This window comes from Kogia breviceps, chromosome 3, assembly GCF_026419965.1.
Source record: "Kogia breviceps isolate mKogBre1 chromosome 3, mKogBre1 haplotype 1, whole genome shotgun sequence".
NCBI lineage: Eukaryota > Metazoa > Chordata > Mammalia > Artiodactyla > Physeteridae > Kogia > Kogia breviceps.
In genome coordinates, this window is record NC_081312.1 from 142,254,888 (window position 1) to 142,273,858 (window position 18,971).

Below are 18,971 nucleotides of genomic sequence, written 5' to 3' on the forward strand. Positions count from 1 at the left end.
TATAATGTGACTGCATTAGATGTTTAATTTCCCTACTCAGAAAAAGACCTGCTGTAAAAGCAAGGTGCTGTAGCCGAGCTTCTTCATGTGTTTCTTTACTTTTTTTTTTTTTTTTTTTTTTTTTTTTTTGTGGTACGCGGGCCTCTCACTGTCGTGGCCTCTCCCATTGCAGAGCACAGGCTCCGGATGCACAGGCTCAGCGGCCATGGCTCACGGGCCCAGCCGCTCCGCGGCATGTGGGATCTTCCCGGACCGGGGCACGAACCGGTATCCCCTGCATCGGCAGGCGGACTCTCAACCACTGCGCCACCAGGGAAGCCCTGTTTCTTTTCTTAATGAAGAATAGACACAATAAAGTGGTAAATGTGTACAATCCCTTGGTATCCATGGGGGATTGGTACACACACACACACACTCACACGCCAGATACAAAAATCCGTTCATGCTCAAGTTCCTTATATATAATATGGCATAGTATTTGGCATAGTATTTGCATATAACCTATGCACATCCTCCTGTGTACTATAAATCATCTCTAGGTTACTTATAATACTGAATACAATGTAAATGTTATGTAAATAGTTGCCCTGCCCAGCAAATTCCAGTTTTGCTTTTTGGAGCTTTCTGGAATTTTTTTTCTGAATATTTTCCAATCTCGGTTGGTTGAATCTGTATCTGGGATGCAGAACCCATGGATGTGAAGGGCCAACTGTACAGATTACCCTGAAATGATGGGTCAGATAGTAACAGGAAAAATTACATTGTGCTAGAGTTACATACAATGAAACAACTGGATTTGCTCTGTGGTGCAGAGTTTTATAGCTATATACCAGTGGCAGTAGGAAAAATAATTTTGTCGTTGTGAGTCTGAAATTCTTGCTCCTGCCCCCATTATCCCAATGAAATAGTTGTTTTTATAACAGTTTTCAATCTTGTGATGTTTATTTGGAATACAAATATCACAAAATGTGAGCACTACCAAAATTATCTAAATCCTGCATATCCATCACAAAATAAATCTAGGCCAGAGCACTTTTAGATGAGTGAAAGTGAGTTATCATGAGGGTGGTGGAGGGACAGCGAGTGGTGTGCTGTGAACGACTAGCTCTCTGGGGCTGAAAAGGCGGGAGCTGTAACATTTGCCAGTGTCTGCTCACTGTGGCCGATTTCAAGCTACCGGGGTGACTACCCCTGGTCCCAGAGCTGGGGGGAGACGTACAGTCTCCCACTGTCCTACGGTGTTCCCACCACAGGTGGGCAGCAGACGTTCATAACTTCAAGAGCATGGAGAGATGTAAAATGCGGTAAGGTAATCAGGTAGGGTCAGATTATGAGTATTTGTTGCCTTTGCTTTTAATATAATTTATTCAGTTAAATGTGTTCAATTTCATCTTTAATAATGACTCTGTTTAACAACTGACCACAAAGCTCCTGAAAGCGTTAACAACCCTCTCACAGGCTGGGCTGAGCCAGTTCCTGCGCCCTGGGCACGGGGGTCTTGTTTGCTGTGTAAGAAAATCTCAATCCCTTTTTCATGGCTGTAAGTGGAGTCAGTCAGCACCTAAAAGACCTTGATAATTTCTGGCAGCTGGTAGAAAGCCATCCTCTCTCCTCATTACTGACTGCACAGGATCGCCACCTAGTGGTGGAAGGAGATTGTCTGGGTTGAAGGCTGAGTCTGTCGAACAGAGCTGGGAAAATGTCCGTTCTCACAGACTGATTCCCGTGGTGCTTTCCAGATTCACAGTATGGTGAATGGAGAGAGTGACCGCCCCATCGGGGCAGGCTTCCTGTGTTCCATGGTACATCTGACTGTAGGGATCTTGTTGAGAGCACTCTGTAAAGCCTTGTTAGAATTAGAAGAAGAGCCTGGGCCATGGCCGGAATTCCCTCTTTTTACCCCGTGAAGACACTGATCCCTAAAGAGGTGAAGTGATGGCCCCAAGTCACATGCCAGCCGGTGTCAGGACTGGGCCCCAAACCCAGTGCACTGACTCTGACTCTTAAGCCACTGTCCCTTCTGCTACTTCCTCAGAACATGCAGGTTGAGGCCACACAGTCTTCCTGGGCCTGGTGCCAGGACCAGGGTCTACGGTGGTGAGAACAGCCGCCCCCATGGGATCTACTGCCCTGCCGGGGAGTCAGCTGGTACGGGCCCCTGTCCCACTGCATTGACCCCCTCCCTGCTCTGAGCAGGTGCAGGCTACCAGAAGATGCTGCCCGGGGTGAAACAAGACCCAAAGGCCGAGCAGGAGTTAGCAGCGGGGGTCAGCGGGTGGGGAGCGTGGCCAGACCACGGGGCCAGAAAGGTAAGTGTGTCTGGAGCTCTGGGAGCTGCATATGCATTGTGCCATCCACTGATGAAGCCAGCAGGAAATTCCAGGAACCTAGGTCAGTCATTTCGCGGGAATTGTTGTGAGGTTGAATGAGGCAACATCTGAAAATGCCCAGCACAGCACCTTGCCCAGAGCTCCAGGCAGGGGTTCCCAGACCACACCCCATCTGTCAACACTCAGAAGAAGAGTGGGGACATGCTTAGATGTGAGAATGAGGCAGGAGTGACCAGTGAGAAGGAGGGCTCTGCTCTAACTGGCTCACTTTGCGAAGGTGCTGCCCTACTGGAGCACTTGTACCCTTTCCCGGTTACCGAGGACATTTAAAAAGGAAAAAGCCAGACAGTGGTTACCTCGGGATTGCCTAAGCAGCCCCTTTCCTGATGCAAAATGCAGAGCTGTTCTCCACCTCCACGTCCATTCCCCATCAAACACAGTCCCCCAGTCCACACTCTACTCCCCAGCAAACAACACCCCATCTCAAAGCTACCTGGGGTCCCCTCTCCCAACTGTGGAGTGCTGAGAGCCCCATTCAGCCAAGGGATAAATGACCAGATGACTTTACACTGCATGGTAGCAGTTGTCCAGGGACAATCAAGCCAACTGTTGCCGAGAGTTTACTGTACATGGGAACCCCAATCCCCCAGGAATCCCTGAAGTTTTACTTTGATTGGTTTTACTGAGGAAGTAGGCTCCGATGCCTTAGGATCAAAGACCATGAAGCGGCTCTGTTCACACAGGTTTGTAAATGGTCCCCTCACCTCCATCCTCTCCTCCACTATGTCCCGGATCCTGGGTGGGACACTGAGCAGCTGTTTGCGTACAAGCTGGCTGAACTCACTCTGGGTATCAGGAGTGCACTTCAGAGCCCAAAGAGGCCCGTGCAATTTACTTTCTTTTTTTTAAAGCAGCTTTTTTGAGATATAATTTACATACCATAAAATCAACCCATTCAAAGTACAATACAATTCAACAGGGACTTCCCTCGTGGTCCAGCGGTTAAGGCTCTGCACTTCCACTGCAGGGGGCACAGGTTCGATCCCGTGTCGGGGAACTAAGATCCCATATGCCTCATGGTGCAGCCAAAAAAAAAGTACAGTTCAACAGCTTTTAGTATAGTCACAGAGTTGTGCAACCATCATCAAAATCTAACTTAGGAAGATTTTCGTTATCCCAAAAAGAACCCATCTTTCCCTTAGCAGTCATTCCCCCATCTCCCGGCCCTAGGCAACCACTAATCTACTTTCTGTCAGCATAGATAAGCCTTTTCCAGACATTTCATATAAATAGGATCATCCTTCTTTTGTTAAATTTACTCCTAAGTATTATTTTCTCTTTGTGTATTGTAAATGAAATTGTTTTCTCAATTGCATTTCTGAATTGTTCATTGCTAGTGCATAGAAATAGAGCTGATTTTTTATTATTTATATTTTGGCTTTGTTGGGTCTTCGTTGCTGCACATGGGCTTTCTCTAATTGCAGCGAGTGGAGGCTACTCTTGGTTGTGGTGCGCGGGCTTCATTGCACTGGCTTCCCTTTGTTGCGGAGCATGGGCTCTAGGCATGCAGGCTTCGGTAGTTGCAGCACACAGGCTCAGTAGTTGCGGCATGCAGGCCCTAGAGCACGTGGACTTCAGTAGTTGTGGCACACAGGCTTAGTTTCTCCACAGCATGTGGGATCTTCTCGGACCAGGGATCGAACCCGTGTCCCCTGCATTGGCAGGAGGATTCTTAACCACCATGCCACCAGGGAAGTCCCCAGATAATTTTTATATATTGATCTTGTGTTCTGTAATCTTGCTGAATCTTTTTATTCTAATAGGGGTTTTTTTAGTGTATTCCTTAGGATTTTCTATGTGCAAGATCATCTCATCTGCAAATAGAGGTATTTTCACTTCTTTTCTAATCTGTATGACTTTTATTTTTCTTGACTAATGGCTCTGGCTAGAGCTTCCAGTGGGTATTGAACAGAAGTGGTGAGCTAACACCTGTGTTTTGTTCTGATCTTAGGGGGAAAGTATATTTGTCACCAGCAAATATGATGTAGGCTAGGAGTATGTGGACAGGGGTCCTAACCCCAACCAGGGGTGAGACTTCCATGAAGAAAGGTAGGAAGATGCCAGTGTGGCCTGCAGCAGGATGGGAGGCTGGGAGCCAACAGTGCCACACCTGACAGGGACTTTGTAGGCCAAGAGGAGAGAGAAGCTGTTAGAAGGATTTTCAGTGGAGGGTGAGGTAAACTAATAAATGCTGAGCTGGGGTGATGTTCAGGGAGCCTCGAAAGGAAGCAACTGGCAGGAAAGACATGAAGGGGAAGGAACTGGGTGACCTCCATCAAAGATGGAGGCAGAAGGGCAGAGGAGCAAGCAGGGAGACTCCCGGGAAGGCTGCAGGCAGGATGGCCCTTCTTTTCCGAGGTTCATCCAGCTTTGCCTCCATGCTAAGAGGCCCCCCTGCCCAGAGAATGCACCTAAGTCCCAATACTCTTGGGCTCCAGACACCCCATCAACCTGTATTCTCCCCTGGACATAAGAGAGGCCAACTCTTCATCTATGAACATGTGATGAGTGAATGTGTATGCACACACGTAAGCCTGCACACACACACGTGTGCATATGTGCACGTACCCTCCCAACCCTGTTCCCTGGAACTGCCAGAGTGGAGGCTTCCTCCCTCCCAGGGTGTTCTAATGCACACACCACAGCCTCAGCCCCTCCATTCCTTGTTACTGGGAAATCGGATGACTTCTGGTATCCAGGCTAATGGCTCTTATTAACCACATGCTGACACATCCCTAATATATAGCTTGCTTAATTAAAAACCTGCTTGTCCAGCCAGCTTTCAGAGAAGCAAGCACTTCCCAAGCAGGGAATGGGGATTTCCAATAGACTAGGAAGGAAATGATGTAATGCTAATGATCTATACAATGCCTTTCCTCTTCTATGAAAGAAAGCGTCTGGTGGGGGTGGGAAGGTGGGGACGGGGTTGATCCGAGAAGAGTGGAGCCTGAGTTACCTTGGGGTTTGCTCCCTCCTATGCAGCTGGGGACAGCTAGCAGCCAGTAACCCCTCACCCCCAGCCAACCCCCTCGTGACCCGACTTGCTCATCAGCAGCCAGCAGCATCTATTATCTATCACAGGAGCTCAGCAAGGACAGTGAGGCTCCGGCCTCTTTAGAGCACAGCTCAAAACTGGGTGTGCTTTTTCCTTCCAGAACTCAAGCCCCAGGAAATACCCTCCCTTTTCCTCCCTCCTCCCACAGGTGTTAACAGGCCCAGCCAGACGTAACAGCCAGCCCCACAATGTTGAGTTCAGCCCAGGCCCTCTTAGAAGAAATCTTAAGTTTCTTTCGTAATCGAATGAATGTAGGCTTCACTTTGGTTAGTCCTTAAGCTAAGGGGGAGGAGGACTGTTTGCTATATTTCTATTTCCTAAATGCATTCTCTAAATGCTTTTCATGAACATATTTAATAAATGGTTGTTCCAGATATGTTTAAAGATCTCACTAACTAGGACCAACCTAGAGTTACATGCCTTTGAGACAATGTATGAATGGTGACTGGAGGCTGCACAGTTTGTAGAAAGAATACATTTAAAGCTAGAAGACCTGGATTAGGGTCTCAAGCTGGAGATATTTTTGATAATCATGACCAGGGAGAGGAGGTGCTACTGGCATCCCAGGGGTAAAGGCGAGGGATGTTGCTTAACACCCTACAGCGCACAGGACAGCCTCCGCAGCAAAGGATTATCTATCCGCCCAAAGTGTCAGTAGTGCTGATGTTGAGAAATTACTTTGGATAACTTTTGCACAAGAACATTCATAGCAGCATTTTTTTGTAATGAAATTGGAAATCATCCCAAATGACCATCAACAATGGACTGGATAAGTAAATTGTGACATCTTCATGCAATGGAATAGTAAGTATAAAGCAATGAGAATGAATGAATCAAACTACATGCATCAACAGTGTTCATCTCAAAAATGGAGCGAGTGAGGGGATTCCCTGGTGGTCCAGTGGTTAGGACTCAGTGCTTTCAGTGCCGTGGCCCGGGGTTCAATCCCTGGTCAGGGAACTAAGATCCCCAAAGCCATGCAGTGTGGCTGGAAAAAAAAAAAAAAAATGGAGCAAGTGATAGTAGCATGTGATTCATTTCATATAGTTAAAAAACAGACAAACTACAGGTATCGTTTAGGGATACTTATGTGCCTGGTAAAACTACAAAGCAAAGCAGAATTATTAATACAAAATGCAAGCTAGGGGTTCATTCTGGGAGGGATCGCAGTTGAGGAGAGGCACCTGCAGGCTTCTATGGCAAAGTTCTGTTTCCACAGTTGAGGGAGGGGGATAGATACATGACTATTTGTTTCATTATCATTTAGATGTATAAATATGTTTTATAAACTTTGGTAGGAATATGTGTCTTTTCCACATTTCCTTCTATCCTGGGGGACACAGCAACAGAGGCTAATGTTTATGAAGAGCTAGCTACATGCTTTTGCAATGAGCCTGTCAGGGAGGGTGTTTTACTCTCCGAGAAAGTTTAGGAAGTGACATGTCCTTCTAAGGATAGAGCTGGACTTGAACTTGAGCTGGCCAGTGCTGGCCCCATGCTCCAAACTACCATGTGGTGATGCTGCCTTCTGTTGGGTCCCTTCACACCTGCCTCCACTCTTTCCACAGGGTCCGGAGACAAACAACCAGCCGGCCTCCCCCAGCAGGGGGCAGACCCAAGCCCCAGCCCAAGCCCAAGCCTCAGGTGCCACAGTGCAAGGCTCTGTATGCCTATGATGCTCAGGACACAGACGAACTCAGCTTCAATGCCAATGACATTATCGATATTATCAAAGAAGGTAAGTGCATGGCTGGCTGGGACAGCCTCCAAAAAGCTTACGGTTATATTCCTATAAAAACTAGTATAAATGTGAAAGGAATTTATGGGCTCCTGTCACTGAAACTTGCAGAGGTAGGTCAGGTTTCAGGCTGATCAAGACTCCAGCTTCATTTTTAAAAAATACTTCTTTCAGCTCTGCCCTCTTCTTTGTATCTGTTCCCTCCTCAGGCTGTTTTTCCTCATGGTAGCAAAAAGGCTGCATCAGTTCCAGGCCAACAGATCAAACCATCTCCGAAATCCACTTTACCTCTGAAACTTCTCTTAGCCATTGGACAAAAGTCCCAGCTTTCCCTCAGATTGGACCAAATTGGTCATGTGCCCATCCCTGAATCAATCTCTGTAGCAAAGCAAAGGCTGTACCCCAAGTGGGTTAGACCTGGCAGGGACTGCCTGAGGTAACGGGAATTAGGCCTCTCCCACCCAGATTTCATGGGCTCCTCCTAATGAAGGGAGATGGAATGGAAGCCAGGGAGACAACTTGTAACATCCATTATAAAAGTGGTCTGTGGGCTTGGCTGAATACTTTATTAATTTGGTAAAGAAGATAAGTTAGAATATAATATACATATAAGCAAACATTATTCCTTATGGAAGCATAAAAAACAAAGATAACTCTTAACTTAGGATGTTAGAAAAAGCCCCATGAATGAAATGGCATTTGTGGTGAGGGATGGGAAGACTGACAGAGAGAGGAGCCATGGAGGCTAGAAAAAGTGGGTCCTTTTGGGAAAATGAGCCAACACTCAACCCAGGTGCAGAACCCCCGAGGAGATGTCATGGGGGATGAGATGAAGCCAGAGTGGCCTGGTCCTAGAGGCCCTGGATGTCAGGCTCAAGACAAGTTGTCAAGACAGAGTAGAGCCATCCAAGGTGTATGAGCAGACTAAGAACGACCTGAGTGGACAGTGGCCCGTGGCAGGGCTAGCTTTCGGGAAGAGGTCGCCAAGGGCAGTTCCAGGAGTCACCTGGGCTCACTCCCGGGAGAATTCAAGGTCCCCAGACCAACCTCCTCCTAAATGTTCTCTGGGTGCTCTTTTTATCTCCCTTAGCCAATCTGGTTTTCTACAGGTGTTAATATTTTAAGTCATTTAGTATCCTCCTTCAAAAGTTGGAGTAAAAAAAGTGTTGAAATAAACTCTTAGTAATACAAACAGGATTTTTATCACCAGCTTTGTTCAGCAAAAATATGGGAAATGACCTAATATCCAGTGACAAGGATTAGTTTAATAAGCTTTGCTATATCCATTCAGTGAACTTTGATGCAAAAAAAATTTTTTATGTTAATAAAGATAATGATGTAAAAGTACATACATTATTGAAATGGAAAAATGTTCATGGGGCTTCCCTGGTGGCGCAGTGGTTGAGAGTCCGCCTGCCGATGCAGGGGACACGGGTTCGTGCCCCGGTCTGGGAAGATCCCACATGCCGCGGAGCGGCTGGGCCCGTGAGCCATGGCTGCTGAGCCTGCGCGTCCGGAGCCTGTGCTCTGCAACGGGAGAGGCCACAGCAGTAATAGGCCCGTGTACCACAAAAAAAAAAAATCATGGAGAAAAGGAAAAAATTAGGTTAGCGACTGGACTACAGTCTCATTTTTGTAAAAATATAAAACACATGGAATAGAAAAATGTTTTCTAAAAAAACTTTTTTTTGTGTGTGGTACGCGGGCCTCTCACTGTTGTGGCCTCTCCCGTTGCGAAGCACAGGCTCCGGACGCGCAGGCTCAGTGGCCATGGCTCACGGGCCCAGCCACTCCGCGGCATGTGGGATCTTCCCGGATCAGGGCACGAACCCGTGTCCCCTGCATCAGCAGGCGGATTCTCAACCACTGCGCCACCAGGGAAGCCCTAAAAAAACATTTTTAAAAATAGAAAATGTTAAAGTGGTCACTTTAAGTGTTGAACTTTATTACTTTCTTTTCACTTCTCAATATTTTCAAAATTTTCAGGAAATAACGTACTGGATATAATTAAAACATATATTTGTGTAAAATGTAGAGTCCTAAAAGTTTTCAAAACGTGCTATAAATTATCGCTGTAATTTAAACAGTGTGGTGTGAGTGCAGGAATTGACATATAGATACAAAGGATAGAATAGTATTCAGAAGCAGACCCTTGTGTGCACAGGTATTTAATAAATGATAAATGTGGCATTTGAAATCAGGGAAAAGGATAGACAATTACTTTCCATTGTGAAAAAAAATAAAGTTTGATCTCTGCCTCATATACAAAATAAATATCAGATAAATTAAAGGCATAAATAAAATAAATTGTTAATAATAAATAATTAATTAAAACTATATAATTAAATTACAGAAGTCTTAGAAGGAAACCTCGAATATTATATTAATCTTTGGGTTAGAAAAGTCTTCCTGTGGAAGATGTCAAACTCAAAAACCATATGGGATTTAACCTCATAAAAAGGCTAAATTAAAACCTATATGGGAATAGCACTGGGAATAAAATTAAATTATGGAAAACAGACTAGGCAAAAATGTTTTACATATATAATAGCTCTTCCATGTAAATAATACAAATAATCCAGCCCAAAAGTGGACAAAGGCTATTGAGGCAATCAGTGCACAGCAGAGCCTCCTTAACCATCAGGTAAGTGCAAAGCAAAGCATTTCACCTGTGATATCAGCAAAGATTAAAATATGAGAGGGACTTCCCTGGCAGTCCAGTGGTTAGGAGTTGGTGCTTTCACTGCCCGGGCCCCAGGTTCAATCCCTGGTCTGGGAACTAAGATCCCGCAAGCTGCAAGATGAGGCCAAAAAACAACAAAAAAGTGAGAGTTCACATTCCCTAATCCAAATCCTTCGAGCTAACTTGAGTTTCAGAAATCAGAGATGGGAGCTTTTTTTTTATAGTATGTAACACCCCTTGCAGGTCCCAGGGAAACAGCTTAGATCAGCCTCAGTATTTCTGCTGTGGAACCTAAGAGAATTCACATACAGTGGAAAGAGACATCATAAACAAGCCCATGTCAGTTCAGGTCAAGTTTTCCCATGAAATGAGTTACAGAAAACTTAATTTTCAGAACTTTCTGGATTTTGTCATTGCAAATAAAGTGTGGAGTGTAATATCTTTGGTTAGTCAGGGAAATAGGTACCTCCTTTCACTATTTACTGCTGGAATAGACTTTGGGGAAGGAAATTTAACAGTATTTATCAAAATTGTAAAATCCAAAGTAATCAAAATGATTACTTTGGATTTATATATTAACCCCCTTCCCCCAAGATAAGTCCCAAATAAATTTACATGCATAAAAGAAACATAAAAGTCCTAGAAGTAAGTATAGAAGAGTTTTCTTTTTTCATACTGTCAGTGTGGGAAAGGATTTCTAAAAGTGATAGAAAACTAAGAAGCTGTAAAATCATCATCTGATTCAACTGCTCAAATATTAAAATGTCATAAAAATTTAATAAAAATTGGAAGAGGGATATTTGTAATTCATGTGACAGATTCACTAGTATATAAAGAACTCCTAATCAACAAGATAAGAGACCAGCAACCAGTAGAAAAACAGGCAAATGATATGAACAGTGGAATATAAGCAGCTATAGAATACAGAAGCTCTTTATATACAGATATGAAATGATCTGTAGTGTGTATTATTAAGGTTTAAAAAGTACAGAACATGTAGTATGCTATCACTTGTGTACAAAAGAGTTTTTGTTTGTTTGAATAAATGCCTTTATAGACATGAAATATCTCTGGAAGAAAGTGCAAGAAATAGGTAATACTGCTTGCCCTCAAAGAAAAGGATCTGGGTAGCTGTTTTCACTGTTTATCCTTTTGTACTTTTGCAAGTACACATGAAAGTATTAGCTATTACAAAAAATAGATTTTCTTACAAAGGACACTAGAAGGTGCATATTCTTTGATCCAAGAATCTATCCTATAGAACTACTTGCACGTGGGCATAAAGATATATGTATGGACATTTATTGCATTAACTATGAAAAATTGGGGAACAAATGTCCCTCAATAAGGGAATGTTATATAAAATTTGGTATACAATGCAGCTGTTTAAAAAATGAGATAGTCATGGAAAGATTATTGAGTATTGAAAAGCAAGATGCAGAAAAGTAAGGTATAGAATGGCCTGTTTAAAATGAATGTGTGTGTTTATAATCACAGAAAAATATATACCAAATTACTGCTGAAGGGACTGGGATTAAGGTGGGAAGTAATTACGGTGAAGTGTTGCAGATCAGTTCTCCCAGAAAGGCTGTGAGGTGGAGTGAGGAGTGTGAAAGATGCATTGGGGGAATAGCCACTGTGAAAGAAAGGGGGGAAAGCAGGATTAGAGCCATCTGACCACAAGGCGACCTCACAGTCTGCCGGCCCAGCAGCTGCTCCAGAGCCGGGACTGCTCGCTGGGGAGGCTGGAAGGCTTAGGCCCCGAGAGAAGCAATGTCTCAAAGGCAGGGCAGATCCCATAGAGCCGAGAGCTGGAGACTGGCAGCAAAATTTCACATCTGGGCAGCAGGTTCTTCTGGAACGGGGCCTGAGTGGCACATCTGCATGTATAATTTTCATTAAAATTACGGAGGGAAAGAACATGGATGGAGCCCTTTGCCCGTGGGATGCACCCACATGAGCACAGTGCATCTGGCCTGGGCAGAAAGCCTTGCTCACCGTCACCTCCACCATCTGTGTCCCTGCAGATCCTTCTGGCTGGTGGACCGGGCGGCTACGAGGCAAGCAGGGCCTGTTCCCCAACAACTACGTGACCAAGATCTGAGGCACAGAGACTCTGATGCACAGGACGAAGGAACTTCAGGCACAGACAGGGGAGGGGACATTTGGGGGCTCTCCTGATCCATAGTGAGCAATTGCTTCTGCAAGGCCTGGAGCTATTCTGGCATCTTGCCCATGGAGGACTTCCAAAAGCTGGGCTGGGGACAGGGAGTGTCACCCCATAAATGATCCTAAAAGGTAGCCTCTTCATAGGAACCCCGGAGGGAAAACCAAGCACCCACTCAGATTTATTTATTCTATTTAAACCTGGTGAGAGGACAGGTAAGGTCCACTCAGACCTTGCTGACTCTAACAAAATAGCACCTGCTCACTCACCAGGCCCAGGGAATGGCTGTAGGTGGCCACTGACAAGTGCCTTTAGTTGAAGAGCACATTTCTTTCATCCCTCTTTTCATTACCTGACGTACACATTCCTCGGCCACCTTCCCTCAGGGAAGACCCACTCTCTGCAGGTGGGGCTTGGCGTGAGCGGGCACTTCCCGTGCAAATGTCAAGGGCCCGCTAAGCCCGCAGGTGCAGTGGGTGCTGGTTTACACTTTGCTGGGCTGCAGGGGCTGAGGCTGGGCTGTTGGCCAGGCTTTCTCTGGGTCTTCAGTTGGAATGTGGCTGGCCCATGTTGGTTTTTGTGTTTAATGCTGTACCTATTACAAGAAGGATCTCTTTTTTTCAAGCTGTACATTTATAAAAACAGATCATATACTGTATATATAAAAAATCTCAAGATGATAGAAACATGTATGAATGTACTAAGTAGTATTCCACTGTACTTATTCATAAGATAGGATTTATTACAAAACTCACACCAGGTACTTAACAGGTTGTGCACTACTCCTTTTCAACTATAGAATCAGTGTTACTGCTTTCTAGCTCAGTCCCTGCAAACCCTTCCCAACCCTCTCCTGTAGGTAATTTTCCTCTGCTGCCCCCCACCCTGTGTCTCCTCCCCCTACCTCCTAAATAAATAAAGGAATCAGTGAACCACCTTGTTCTTTCATGACATCTGTCTGGCTTGGATTGTGTCCACTGCCACAAGAGAAGGTATGTTGAAGTCCTAACCCCTAGCACCTTACTTGGAAATAGGGTCTTTACAGAGGTAATCAAGTTTAAATGGGGTCATTAGTGAGGGCCCTAATCCAGTACAACTGGTATCCTGATAAAAAGAGATTTGGACACAGATCAATCAACACACAGAGAAGGAGAAGATGAGGTAAAGAGTCAGCCACCTGCAAGCCAAGGGAGGGGGCTTGGAACAGATCCTCAAAGCCCTCAGAGGAAACCATTCCTGCCAACTCCTGCATGTTGGACTTCCACCCTCTGCAATGGTAAGGCACTAAATTTCTGCTGGTAAGCCACCCAGTCTGCAGTACTTAATTAAGGCAGCCCTAGCACACCAAGGCAGTGTTTATTGCAGTAGTAGTGAAAAGTTGGAAACATTGTCATGTCCATCAATAAGGAAATGGTCATAGGGGTACCATCACTTCTTAACCTCTCCTTCTCCCAGTTGCCCTCAGCCATTCTTAACCTCCTGGGAAAGTAGGATTTGACCACACACACACCTCTTGCCATTTCAGGATCCCCAAGTCCATGGGAAAAAAATTATCAGGGATTACATATTAGGGGAAAAACATATCTGAATTTGGAGCAAAGTAAATAATTCTGCTTTACTCCAAGTACAGAGAGCAAACTTCACTTGCTAACAATAAACAAAGTTTAAAGTATGTTTCAGTTCCATTTTGTGACCACCTAAGAGGAAAATAAAGCCATAATGTGATGACATAAGGAAAGGTAATTCTATGGACACTAACAGTCTCTGTATTTTACAAGGGACTTTCAATTTCACATTCCTGGGCTCACTGAGTTGGAGGAAGGAGACAGAACCAGAATTCAACTGAGGAGCATCATGGACTCCCCTTGAGCAGACTCAAGGTGCAGGCTGCTTTCTCACAGGCAGGACCACCCAAACCGCATTTCTGTGTTACCATGAGCCCCTGTCCCAGCTCCCACATGGCTTGCCCAGGGCCATACTCAAGTAAGTGCTTAACAGATGTTGCCCAAATAGGTAACTGAATTAATGTTTATAGATGAAGAAGACTTAAACATTGGTTTCCTCTCATCTCTGGATCCAGCCAGGCCTGCCGTTTTGTCACTGTTCAATTGAACAGACATGAAATTAGTTCAGGAATCACTTAACCAGGGGCAACATAAAGAGGATCAAGGGCCATCCCAGCCTTCTAGAACTTGCCATCTTGTTAAGAAGGGGCATGTGTGTGCACACACCACACATGTATAGCAGTAGTAACTGCATTGTAAAAATGTGACAGATTCCTTCAGCTGATGGTTTAAAGAAGTAACCAAGAGTTGGTTGTTTGGCCTGAGGCGACCCAACACTGGAGCCTACCCAGGCTCTTTGGTGGGGCTAATGGCGGACTCTGGGAGGTCTCACGCCAATGAGTACTTCCCAGAACTTCTGCTGCCAGTGTCCTTATCCTCACAGTGAGACACAGGCAACCCCTGCCTCTGCAGGAGACCCTCCAACACTAGCAGCCTGTGGAACAAAAACCACATTCACAGAAAGACAAGACGAAAAGACAGAGGGCTATGTACCAGATGAAGGAACAAGATAAAACCCCAGAAAAACAACTAAATGAAGTGGAGATAGGCAACCTTCCAGAAAAAGAATTCAGACTAATGATAGTGAAGATGATCCAGGACCTCAGAAAAAGAATGGAGGCAAAGATCGAGAAGATGCAAGAAATATTTAACAAAGACCTAGAAGAATTAAAGAACAGACAAACAAAGATGAACAATACAATAACTGAAATGAAAACTACACTAGAAGGAATCAATAGCAGAATAACTGAGGCAGAAGAACGGATAAGTGACTTGGAAGACAGAATGGTGGAATTCACTGCTGTGGAACAGAATAAAGAAAAAAAATGAAAAGAAATGAAGACAGCCTAAGAGACCTCTGGGACAACATGAAATGCAACAACATTCGCATTATAGGGGTCCCAGAAGGAGAAGAGAGAGAGAAAGGACCAGAGAAAATATTTGAAGAGATTATAGGTGAAAACTTCCCTAACATAGGAAAGGAAATAGCCACCCAAGTCCAGGGAGTGCAGAGAGTCCCATACAGGAAAAACCCAAGGATAAACATGCCAACATACATAGCAATCAAATTGGCAACAATTAAAGACAAAGAAAAATTATTGAAAGCAGCAAGGGAAAAATGACAAATAACATACAAGCGAACTCCTATAAGGTTAACAGCTGATTTCTCAGCAGAAACTCTACAAGCCAGAAGGGAGTGGCATGATATACTTAAAGTAATGAAAGGGAAGAACCTACAACCAAGATTACTCTACCCGGCAAGGATCTCATTCAGATTCGATGGAGAAATCAAAACCTCTACAGAGAAGCAAAAGCTAAGAGAATTCAGCACCACCAAACCAGCTCTACCACAAATGCTAAAGGAACTTTTCAAAGTGGGAAACACGAGAAGAAAAGGACCTACAAAAACAAACCCAAAACAATTAAGTAAATGGTAATAGGAACATACATATCAATAATTACCTTAAACGTGAATGGATTAAATGCCCCAACCAAAAGACACAGGCTTGCTGAATGGTTACAAAAACAAGACCCATATATATGGTGTCTACAAGAGACCCATTTCAGACCTAGGGACACATACAGACTGAAAGTGAGGGGATGGCAAAAGATATTCCATGCAAATGGAAATCAAAAGAAAGCTGGAGTAGCAATACTTATATCAGATAGAATAGACTTTAAAATAAAGAATGTTACAAGAGACAAGGAAGGACACTACATAATGATCAAGGGATCGATCCAAGAAGAAGATATAACAATTATAAATATATATGCACCCAACACAGGAGCACCTCAATACATAAGGCAACTGCTAACAGCTATAAAAGAGGAAATCGATAGTAACACAATAATATTGGGGGACTTATACACCTCACTTACACCAATGGACAGATCATCCAAACAGAAAATGAATAAGGAAACACAAGCTTTAAATGACACAATAGACCACATAGATTTAATTGATATTTATAGGATATTCCATCAGAAAACAGCAGATTACATTTTCTTCTCAAGTGCGCACGGAACATTCTCCAGGATAGATCACATCTTGGGTCACAAATCAAGCCTCAGTAAATTTAAGAAAATTGAAATCACATCAAGCATCTTTTTTCTGACCACAACACTATGAGATTAGAAATCAGTTACAGGGAAAAAAACATAAAAATCACAAACACATGGAGGCTAAACAACATGTTACTAAATAACCACGAGATCACTGAAGAAATCAAAGAGGAAATTAAAAATACCTAGAGACAGATGACAATGAAAACACGAAAATCCAAAACCTATGGGAAGTTTATAGCAATACAAGCCTACCTCAAGAAACAAGAAAAATCTCAAACAATCTAATGTTACACCTAATGGAACTAGAGAAAGAAAAACAAATCCCAAAGTCAGCAGAAGGAAAGAAATCATAAAGATCAGAGCAGAAATAAATGAAATAGAAAGAAAGAAAACAATAGCAAAGATCAATAAAACTAAAAGCTGGTTCTTTGAGAAGATAACCAAATTATTAAACAATTAGCCAGACTCATCAAGAAAAAGAGGGAGAGGACTCAAATCAATAAAATTAGAAATGAAAACGGAAAAGTTACAACAGGCACTGCAGAAATACAAAGCATCCTAAGAGACTACTACAAGCAACTCTATGACAATAAAATGGACAACCTGGAAGAAATGGACAAATTCTTAGAAACATAACCTTCCAAGACTGAACCAGGAAGAAATAGAAAATATGAACAGACAAATCACAAGTAATGAGATTGAAACTGTGATTAAGAATCTTCAAACAAACAAAAACCCAGGACCAGATTGCTCCACAGGTGAATTCTATCAAACATTTAGAGAAGAGCTAACACCCATCCTTCTCAAACTCTTCCAAAAACTTGCAGAGGAAGGAACACTCCCAAACTCATTCTACAAGGCCACCATCACCCTGATGCCAAAATCAGACAAAGATACTACAAAAAAAGAAAATTACAGACCAATATCACTGATGAATATAGATGCAAAAATCCTCAACAAAATACTAGCAAACACAATCCAACAACACATTAAAAAGATCATGCACCATGATCAACTGGGATTTATCTCAGGGATGCAATGATTCTCCAATATATGCAAATCAAACAATGTGATACACCATATTAGTAAATTGAAGTATAAAAACCATATGATCATCTCAATAGATGCAGAAAAAGCTTTTGACAAAATTCAACACCCATTTATGATAAAAACTCTACAGAAAATGAGCATAGAAGGAAACTACCTCAACATAATAAAGGCCATATATGACAAACCCACAGCAAACATCATTCTCAATGGTGAAAAACTGAAAGCATTTCCTCTTAAGATCAGGAACAATATAAGGATGTCCACTCTCACCACTGTTATTCAACATAGTTTTGGAAGTCCTAGCCATAGCAATCAGAGAAGAAAAAGAAATAAAAGGAGTCCAAATCAGAAAAGAAGTAAAGCTGTCACTGTTTGCAGTTGACATGATACTATACATAGAGAATCCTAAAGATGCCACCAGAAAACTACTAGAGCTAATCAATGAATCTGGTAAAGTTGCAGGATACAAAATGAATGCACAGAAATCTCTTACATCCCTATACACTAATGATGAAAAATCTGAAAGTGAAATTAAGGAAACACTCCCATTTACCACTGCAATAAAAAGAATAAAATACCTAGGAATAAACCTACCTAGGGAGACAAAAGACCTGTATGCAGAAAACTATAAGACACTGATGAAAGAAATTAAAGATGATACAGATGGAGAGATATACCATGTTCTTAGATTGGAAGACTCAATATTGTGAAAATGACTATACTACCCAAAGCAATCTATAGATTCAATGCAATCCCTATCAAATTACCAATGGCCTTTTTTTTTACAGAACTAGAACAAAAAATCTCAAAATTTGTATGGAGACACAAAAGACCTCGAATAGCCAAAGCAGTCCTGAGGGAAAATAACGGAGCTGGAGGAATCAGACTCCCTGACTTCAGACTATACTACAAAGCTACAGTAATCAAGACAATCAAGACAATATGGTGCTTGCACAGTAACAGAAATATAGATCAATGGAACAGGATAGAAAGCCCAGAGATAAACCCAAACACGTATGGTCAACTAATCTATGACAAAGGAGGCAAGGACATACAATGGAGAAAAGACAGTCTCTTCAATAAGTGGTGCTGGGAAAACTGGACAGCTACATGTAAAAGAATAAAATTAGAACACTCCCTAATACCATATACAAAAATAAACTCAAAATGGATTAGAGACCTAAATGTAAGACCGGACACTATAAAACTCTTAGAGGAAAACATAGGAAGAACACTCTGACATAAATCACAGCAAGATCTTTTTTGATCCACCTCCTAGAGTAATGGAAATAAAAACAAAAATAAACAAATGGGACCTAATGAGACTTAAGAGCTAAGGAAACTGCAAACAAGACAAAAAGACAACCCTCAGAATGGGAGAAAATATTTGCAAACGATCAATGGACAAAGGATTAATCTCCAAAATAAATAAACAGCTCATGCAGCTCAATATTAAAAAAACAACCCAATGCAAAATTGGGCAGAAGACCTAAACAGACATTTCTCCAAAGATGACATACAGATGGCCAAGAAGCACATGAAAAGCTGCTCAACATCACTAATTATTAGAGAAATGCAAATCAAAAGTACAATGATGTATCACCTCACACCAGTTAGAATGGGCATCATCAGAAAATGTACAAACAACAAATGCTGGAGAGGGTGTGGAGGAAAGGGAACCCTCTTGCACTGTTGCTGGGAATGTAAATTGATACAGCCACTATGGAAAACAGTATGGAGATTCCTTAAAAAACTAAA

General features: G+C 42.9%; 1 protein-coding gene across 2 annotated transcripts in view; it reads left to right on the plus strand.

Moving 5' to 3' along the window:
• MYO1E (myosin IE) overlaps positions 1–12,984 on the plus strand; it is a 214,987-nt gene extending 202,003 nt beyond the window's left edge. For both annotated transcript variants that reach the window (XM_059056186.2, XM_059056187.2), the window contains 2 exons: positions 7,014–7,183; positions 11,894–12,984. In XM_059056186.2, the coding sequence (XP_058912169.1) occupies positions 7,014–7,183; positions 11,894–11,970 (247 nt within the window). In that variant the 3' untranslated portion in view covers positions 11,971–12,984. The remainder of the gene's footprint in view (positions 1–7,013; positions 7,184–11,893) is intronic.
• Positions 12,985–18,971: the final 5,987 nt, after the last annotated feature.